This window comes from Carex rostrata, chromosome 17 (assembly GCF_964058835.1).
Source record: "Carex rostrata chromosome 17, lpCarRost1.2, whole genome shotgun sequence".
Classification (NCBI taxonomy): Eukaryota; Viridiplantae; Streptophyta; class Magnoliopsida; order Poales; family Cyperaceae; genus Carex; species Carex rostrata.
This window is the reverse complement of record NC_135934.1, coordinates 607,699-617,106: the sequence shown is the minus strand read 5'-3', so window position 1 is coordinate 617,106 and position 9,408 is coordinate 607,699. Positions and strand designations below refer to the sequence as shown.

General features: G+C 33.7%; 1 protein-coding gene and 1 long non-coding RNA gene across 2 annotated transcripts; one reads left to right on the top strand and one right to left on the bottom strand.

Annotated features, from left to right (window-relative positions):
• Positions 1-461: 461 nt before the first annotated feature.
• On the top strand, positions 462-2,109 carry LOC144568721 (uncharacterized). Its single transcript, XR_013515715.1, has 2 exons — positions 462-727; positions 1,796-2,109. It is a non-coding gene; the product is annotated as an uncharacterized LOC144568721 (long non-coding RNA).
• A 3,315-nt stretch (positions 2,110-5,424) lies between these two features.
• LOC144568305 (uncharacterized) lies at positions 5,425-9,007 on the bottom strand. Its single transcript, XM_078318605.1, has 9 exons — positions 8,710-9,007; positions 8,545-8,637; positions 7,812-7,916; positions 7,548-7,673; positions 7,358-7,456; positions 7,095-7,223; positions 6,547-6,723; positions 5,845-5,961; positions 5,425-5,659 (listed from the first exon to the last, which is right to left on the bottom strand). Exons 1-9 carry the CDS (start codon positions 8,869-8,871, stop codon positions 5,504-5,506), a joined length of 1,164 nt encoding a protein of 387 aa, XP_078174731.1. The 5' UTR covers positions 8,872-9,007; the 3' UTR covers positions 5,425-5,503.
• Positions 9,008-9,408: the final 401 nt, after the last annotated feature.

The window sequence follows — 9,408 nt, the reverse complement described above, 5'->3', positions numbered from 1 at the left end:
ATTGGTCAAAATTAGAAGGTTAATAAATTAATTTTAGTGCATTCATTTTTTGAACATGTTTTGACCGCTTGACTTTATACTAAACTAATTCGAAAGTTTAAAAATTTCACATGTAGACGCATCACACGTAAAATAGACGGGTTCCAACGGTTCAGATTCGTCATTTGAAACCGATTTGACGAGTTTTGAAATCAAGCTCACCAAAGTATTTGGTGAGCTTAAGAACACCCTAGTTCTACTCAATATATATATATATATATAGAGTAATGCTATCCTACTTCACGAATTAAACAGCCTGTTTTACCTACTTCACGAATTAAACAGCCTGTTTTAATTCATGTTTGTGACCCTCCGATCTACTTCAAAAATCGTGCTGATCAGATCTAAAAACTGCGGAACTGGACGTCTCCTATACAGAGGCCTTAACATCTTCTGAAATTTACGAAACTGGAGATCTCCCATTTTCACCACAGACCCACCAACCCCGACCCCTCTCCTTCTCTCTCACGCGAAAACCTAAAGAGAGGCGATCACGCCTACACAGCCCCCAGCCCCGACAGCACCAACCTATACCCCCCTCCTGATTCTCTCACGTGACCCATCTCCATCTCCAGCGACTCCATCGACAGCACCAACTTCTATCCCGTGGCGCCTCCCCCTTCTCTCACGCGACCCCCCTCTTTTTTCTGGCGGCTCGCAAGAAATCGATGGCGCCACCTTGTTTCAGGTATGGTCTTGTACTTCTCATCTTTTGTTTAGTTTTACTCGATTCCAATTTTTGTATTGTTTGTACATATACAAAATTGCATGGTAGAATCTGATTTGCAAATCTATTATGTGTTTAGTCGAATCGCATAGTTAATAGCCTAAATGTAGAGTGTAATTTGATTGAATTCTGACCAGATCTGTTATTGTTAAATCGCCTCCCGCTTTCGTATCCAGTGATTATGTAATTTGATTGAAAGCAACATATTAGTTAATCCCCTTCTCTCTATGTCCTTCTTTTCCTTATTGGAAGCAACATATTTGTTCTAATTTGGTTGATTTGAGTAATTTTAACCAATGTGCCTTGCTGTCTTGTTGTTTGGTGTTTTTCCTTGGTACCAAGTTAGTGCCGATTGATGGTACAGTGACTTTGGGATTCGATCAATAGCTGGGAAGGGTTAACTTGAGCATATTGAATGGTTTTGAGCATGACTGGAGCATAGGTTTGGCTTGAATTGGGTTTTGGTAAATCATGGCATTGAATTCATATTTTTCACCTCTGAATTTGATCCTTTTATTGTTAATTTGGTGAATTAAGTATGTGATTTTCTTTCACAGGATCAAATACATATGTCTTAAGCATATGTGTGCCAAATTTCAGAATTTCTAGAAATTTACTTGTATTTTTTCTAATTTAATTTGTGAGGCAAATGTTATAATGCAAATAACAGTTCATATATGTTTTGCATCTATAGTTGGATGCAAAATCATATCAGATGCGAAATTTGTTGAATAATACTTTGGAATGGTCTATAAGAGGGGCTTGCTACCTGGTTTGGAAATTTGGTACCAGTTACTATGTACGAATGACATCTTCATTTTTAATTTTATTTGTGTCTTCTAGCTTAATATCTAAACATGTTTTGATTTTATTTGTGATACTTCTATAAAGAATGTACGTTAACTATAATCATCTTTTGCTAAGTTGATTTGGTTGTATGAAAATGAAAGTATAATGTTTAATGTTGAAACCAATATTATTATTATCCAATAGCAATTCTTGCTAAACATTTTCCTGATTTATGCACAGGTTAAAACCTGGATTAGGATGGTGGGAACCAGAATCAGTCGAGGTGTACAAGTCAACAAAGAAGTCGATATGCAGAATTAGTTGTAGATTTTGATGTATGTGATATGACAAATCATCTGATGAAGTGATTTTGTTTCCATGTATTGTTGAGTTGTAGATTTTGCTTCCATGAATGTACTTTTGTTATGTCTGGTTGTTGAAATAAATGTTGGAAACTACAATTAGTAATGTACTAATGTGTATGTTTTAGTTGTATGTTATGTTATGATTATAAATATGAGTTGTCACGTCTCGGTGATGGTAATTGCTTTGTATGAATTATTTTGATGTTTTAGTTATGAATTGAACTTGATGCATAACAGGTCCTAAAACAGCACTAGTCAATATACTTCCTTACCTCTATATTTTGCAATAAAAATAAAAAAATATAACATTACTTATTTCAACAAAAGATCATTACTCTTCTAAACAAAATAATATTGCTTGATAACAGTTCATAACTACTAATTTAAGCAACACCTAGGCCATCTTCTTAATATATAACTTTCAAACTCAAATCCTTCTTATTAAGTTCAAGAGACAACAGCCCTTCCCAACTACCTCCAAAGCATCTCATCTACCTCCAGAGCATCCATTTATCTACAAAAGAAATGATCTAATAAGCATAAACAATTCTTTAATTAGTGCAAAGAGAGCACCATAAATTGGACCAATTTAAACCCTAAAATGGCCAACTGAAAAGGAATTAAGGGTTTCTACACTCTATACACAGACTCAAAGATTATTGGACAGATTTAAATGAAAGAAATTTAGTGAGAGAGAGGATTTAGAAATGCAACTCCCCCCCTCTATTTGTCTTTTCTATTTCAAGTCCTTTACAGCATGAATAACAATATACGATAAAAAAATGGAGAAATAAAATTAGTTCAATTTTGTTAACCAGTAAACGGTGCTGAATATTCAGTTTCAGAAAATTTTCAATTTTGTTAACCAGTAAACTTGTATTAAAGACTGGTACGGACTGGTACTAACTGGTACCAGTGACTGGAGAAAGCCTTCAACTAAGCCTTCTAAACAAAAAAATCACTGGAATCAAAAAAATCAGTACATAAAAAGAGAGAGATAGAGAGAGAGCGCACCTGCGACTGAGAGAGAGAGAGCACCTGGCAAGAGACTTCGCGACTGAGAGAGGGGATCGCGACTGAGAGAGAGAGAGGCGACTGAGAGAGAGAAGCGACTGAGCGAGAGAGGTAAAGCGACTGACAGGGAGAGGCGACTTCGCGACTTCGCGACTTAGAGAGGCGCTGATCGCGACTAGGGTTTAGAGAGGCGCTGCCTTTTCTTTTTCGCGTGAGAGAGAAGGATAAACAGCGGGAGCGTCTGGGGTTTAATGGGAGACGTCCAGTTCCTTTAATTTGGGCAAGGAGATGTAAAGGGGATGTATTGGAGACGTCCATTTCCGCAAATTTTAGATCCGATCAGCACGATTTTTGAAGCAGATCGGAGGGTCAGAAACGTGAATTAAAACAGACGGTTTAATTCGTGAAGTAGGATAGCATTACTCTATATATATATAGAGAGAGAGAGAGATGGACTATAGTGCATTGCAATGCATGAACCCTCTTATGCATTGCACTATAAATCATGGATTTAGAGTCCAAACGACTAATCCGAACCGTTCAACTTGTTCTTCATATTAATATGTGCTTGGGGACCAAATTTTATATTTTTTGGAATTTTTTTACTATTTATTAAGCATTTTTGAAAATTGCTGTTTTGCTGTGAACAGTAAAAAACAGTAAAATTTTCTGAACCATCAGATCAGCGACTTTCAAAATTGCTTAATAAATAGTAAAAAAATTCCAAAAAATGTAAAATTTGGTCCCCAAGCACATATTAATATGAAGAGCAAGATAAATGGTTCGGATTGGTCGTTTGAACTCTAAATCCATGATTTATAGTGCAATGCATAAGAGGGTTCATGCATTGCAATGCACCATAGCCCATCTATATATATATATATATATATAGAGAGAGAGAGAGAGAGAGAGAGATGAGCTATGGTGCATTGCAATGCATGGAGGGTTTTGTGCATTGGACTATAAATCTAAAATTCAAAATCCAAATAGCCGATCCAAACCGTTCATCTTGTTCTCCATATTAATATGTGCTTGGAGACCAAATTTTACATTTTTCTGATTTTTTTTACTATTTATTAAGTATTTTACAAAATTGTTGATCCAACGGTGACTTAACAAAACAGTAAAATCAGCAGCCACCGTTGGATGAACAATTTTGTAAAATACTTAATAAATAGTAAAACAAAAAATCAGAAAAATGTAAAATTTGGTCTCCAAGCACATATTAATATGGAGAACAAGATGAACGGTTTGGATCGGCCATTTGGATTTTGAATTTTAGATTTATGGTCCAATGCACAAACCTCTTCATGCATTGCAATGCACCATAGCCCATCTCTCTCTCTCTCTCTCTATATATATATATATATAGAGGTAGGCTAATAAACAATCGATTGTTCCTAGCCTCCAGTGCAACCAAGTCATTTTTCAATTTTTAAAGTCCAAATGATCGATCCAAACCGTTAGATGTGATCTCCATATTAAAATGTGCTAGGAGACCAAATTTTACATTTTTTAGAATTTTTTTACTATTTATTAAGCCACTTTGAAAATCACTGATCCAACGGTAGCTTCTGATTTTACTGTTTGGTTAAGCCACCGTTGGATCGGCGATTTTCAAAGTGGCTTAATAAATAGTAAAAAAATTCCAAAAAATGTAAAATTTGGTCTCCTAGCACATTTTAATATGGAGATCACATCTAACAGCTTGGATCGATCATTTGGACTTTAAAAATCGGAAAATGACTTGGTTGCACGGGAGGCTAGGAACAATCGATTGTTTATTAGCCTACCTCTATATATATATATATATATATATATTAAAATGTGCTTGGAGATCAAATTTTACATATTTTTTGAATTTTTTTACTATTTATTAAGTATTACAAAACCATTGTTTTTCAGTAGTCTATAATTGTCTAAAAAATAACAGTTTTGTAAAATACTTAATAAATAGTAAAAAAATTCAAAAAAAATAAAAATTTTGATCTTAAAGTACATTTTAATATAAATATCATGTTTAAAGGTTTGGATCGACTATTTGAATTTTGAAAATTGCAAAATCAAATTGTTGTAAGATGTTGTAAGTGGATCCCTTCACATTATATATATTAATAAACATTGAAAAAATTATTTTAATTAGTTTTCTTGCGTTTAGGATAATCAGATTTTTTTTTCAATAAAATACTATACATGTGTGAAATGAATGTATATGTTTTAATGTTTTATTTAATAAATAATAAAAAAAGAATTATTATATTAGTATTACCCGTTATTTACTCACTACAGTTTTGTTATCTGACAATTATAACGGGTAAGGGTAATGTATATGTAAGATAATTTGTAGAGAGTAAGGATAGAGTACGAGTAAGTTCAATTTGAAACGGGTATGGATATGAAAATGTTTTCATCCGATTTTTACCATATCCGTTGACACCCCTACTTATTTGTTTATATTTTTATTTTTAAAAATGTTGCAGAAATCGCCATAAAAATTGATACAAATGCTAATCAAAACACTGAACTATATATATATATCCCGACATACAAGTAGAAAATAAAGAGTAAATTAGAGAAAAATAATATTAGAAGCAACATCAAGTAAATGTGACAAATCAAGTTGGGGGTAATGTTGAAGGAGTTTCAAGTTTGCAGCAAAATCACCACAGAAAAGTTCATGCTTCACACACAGCAACATGGAGCAGCAAACTCTTAGCACCCTATCCTGCTCATGCTCACATCAATTAACCATATATATATGCATTTTCACACATTTCTCCAAAATTAATTCTACTTTACCATTTTCTATACCAGCAGATACATACAGGAGTAGTCAACCTGACTGGCATATCAAGTAAAAATTATAATCCTTATTAATTTAATCACATAAAAAAATAAAAATTAATTTACCTGGATGTCAAGGGGGCTGGTGAGAAGAAAATCCCAAACTGTCATTATCGAATGAAATTCAAATTCCTGAGTTAGCAGCAAAGTGATCCAACGGAAAGCATAAAACTGGGGATTGATCTGCATTTACATTTAAATTAACAAACTAGCAACTTCAAATCCAATTGATAAACAACAGTATGATTTAATGTGCAAGCTGAAACTGTGTTAGGCTGGATTTCAGGAGAAAAGAAAGGTGAATTACAAGAAATATTAACTGTTACTATGAAAAATAAGAGCTCCTTTGAAGGTTCAAACCTTTCTTGTGGGTGGCAATACAAAACAAATTACTAACTCAACAATTTTGATATCCAGAGGTTGTGCGGTCACACCGAGATGTGCATTGTGCAATCACAATTGGTTGGAAGAAAGAGACCATACTTTGAAGATGTGCATATGCAAGCCTTTTTTGGGAGGCTTTACTGCCACTGATGGGCATAACACTAGGAGATGCAAATGTAAACACAATGATTGTGAATCTTTTTTCACTGTAAAATTTATGTATTTATACTATTTCTAAAGTTGTTATATAGGGCCCTGTACAGACTTCTTTTGGTTTTAATGAAAATGTTAGTGAGCCAAATCTCACTAACCTTTAAAAAAAAAAAAAAAAAAAAAATTACCGTAGCAAAATAATATTATGTCAGCTCAGTTTTGAACACCAACCTTTAAATTCTCTAGGTGTTCCCATAGCTCTTTATCATTTGCTTTCAGAAGTTGAGATAAACGTGAAAGTGTGGCATGAATGCCGACAGAGCTATTATCTAATTGCGGACAGAAATTATCCACAAAACCACTCAGTAAACGCACAAAGCAATCAAAGCTGTCGGCTTCTGCATGTAGCTAGTTAACAATGGACAAAGAGGAAATTAAATTAAACAAGGAAAATACAGAAATTTAGGCAATCACTCAGTAATTTACTGTCCAGTTATTGTCTGAACTCAAGTTATAGAGTTGCCAACTAAAATCTGGTTGAGAATTTAAACTTGCCAAAATTAAGCAACATAAAGAAAAATTAGCTAAAAGAATAAAAAATAATCATGAATGTTGAACTTTTATTTGATAGGAATCAATTCCAACAGAACCACAGTAACCCCTCATTTTGTCAACAGAACCACAGTACGTATTACCAATAAAAAACTTCCTTTCCTGTTATATTGAATAAATGAATTAATAGTTTGGTTTATATTAAGTAGAGAAGTGGTTCAACTCACTGTATTGTCTTCATTGGTATCTGTCCTGAAAACATAATAGAGTGGGGCCAAGACCTCGTTCATCCCTTGCACATAGCCAATTGCAGGATTCATTTTGGCAAATAGCAGTAGTATGTTTCTCATTGCCTCCTACATCCAACAAAATGTACATTCAGTTCCATTATTTCTTCTTCTTTCATTCTGTTTTGCAATTTTTCTCCCTCCCTCCTTCCTTCCTATCATTATGGCACTTTAAAATATGTTACCCATGTCAAATATATTACCCGATTCTTTAAGCTTATTGGTGAATTCACTGAAAAAAACTCAATATCTGGATGCGTTCTCTCAAGGTCACGATCGATTTGCTCAGCAATTTCAGCATCCTATCAAAGACATACATGTGACTTGTAAGTAATCTGAGCATAAGTTTTTATAGATGCTATCAAAAATGTACATGCCCTCAAGATTGATCACCTTGAAATATTGGTTCCAAGTGCTCCCATTACGAAGGCTCAAAGGATGATCTTTATAAGTAACCTCATACCCTCTTAGTAACCCATCATCATGGTTATCCTTTTCTTCTTTGTTTCTGCATTCAGACTACCTACACCAAGCTAACAATTAAGTACTGAAGCCAAGGACCAGAAGGAAATAAATAAAACTTTGAAAATTCATGTAATAATTATCTCCTCAAGGGACTATAATAAAAAAATTTAGGATAAAATTGAAGGTGGTTACAGGACTTGCAAGAAATTCTTCCTTAAGCTGAGTGTATTTTAGTCGGTGTTGAGTTAGTTCATCTTCCCATAATTCACTATTCACTGATAAATAGCCCAGTAGTATCTGCAATTTGAATAAAAAAAAATGCACATTAACTGTTACAGAAAATACCCAACCAGTATTTGATGACTTAATGAGAAAACTCGGATTGTTATTGGTTCATTCTCATGTCAATGGCATGAAATAAATTAAAAAAGCAAGAGGAACATGCCAATGAAACATAAGATTCTTTAATCATTAGAGAACATTATATTTAAGAAATTAGAACAGGCAGGGGTCTGGAAACTAATAGCATTATCCTCCCAATAAACATAAATTTTCAGAATTTATATGATTTATTCTGGCTAGAGAAATTAAATGACCCAACAAAATTATTTCTCCGTGCAAATTATTAGGGTGATAAACTTGCTTCTTATCCATTCACAAATATTATAAGAAAAAAAAAGCACCTTCATTCCCATCCTTTTCCTTTTTTTTGAATTATTTGCAATTAAAACAATTGAATGTTCTTCATATATGCATTTAATAACATCAGTATAAGATTATGGGTATATTAATTTGTTAAACCAACCTTCCACAATTTTTTTTCTATTTTGGTGTGTGTGAAAACAATAACAAGTTTACTAGAATAGACCTAATGACTCCTCAAACTAATTAATTGTAAAAGATACTAAAATCTGATTCACAGAACCTTCCACACTAAAGGACGCATCTCTTTTCCATGTCGAAGACCTTCGCAAACAACTTGTTGCAATGCTTCAATGCATATGACTTTTTGTGAGAGCTGCACAATTAGCAAAATGTCAAATCTCTGATCTCTGATTCAAGGGCAGTAACAAATGTCAAAAATAAACACCTCAAATTCAAGGTCAGATCTCTGATCTTCAAATCCATTGACAAAATACCGTTCAGATCTGATTGCACCGAAGGGATAAGTCTCTAGTTCCTGTTCAAGTTGATCCGAAGCATGATGTACCTCCTGATCGGAGAGCTTCTTGAGAATGATTCGGAGAGACATGACAGATTAATTGTATGGCCAAAGCAACTAAACATAATGTGGATGGTGCGATTTGGTTTCATTGAAAAATTAAGGAGTAAAGCTATATAAGACTGAGGTGGCGGGAGAAAAAGAGAACGAGAATGGTAGGTTTGAACGACAGGTTGGAAGTGTTGAACAATGTTAGCATTTAGCAATGGCTTTGGGCCTGAGATTCCACTCAATCATTGCTAAAATATTAATTTGGGCCTGGTGCAACTGACGTTACTATAGGAAATAGAATCGAAAAAAAAAAAAAATTAAAGTTTTACATAGCAGATATATATTGTCATTTGATTTACATTTTTCATCTGCTTTGAATTTCTAAATTAAGTAATGCTACTTTGCAATTTTTAAGTAAGCATTAACTTAGTTTCTGTCTATATAACGTCAGTTGCACCAGGCCCAAATATTTTAGAAACATTATAACATCTGTAACATCGGTATATTTTTTGTGAAACAAATAGAGGTCTAACTTTAAAATTCTATTAACGCAAAGGAGTATCAACCATCAGACGG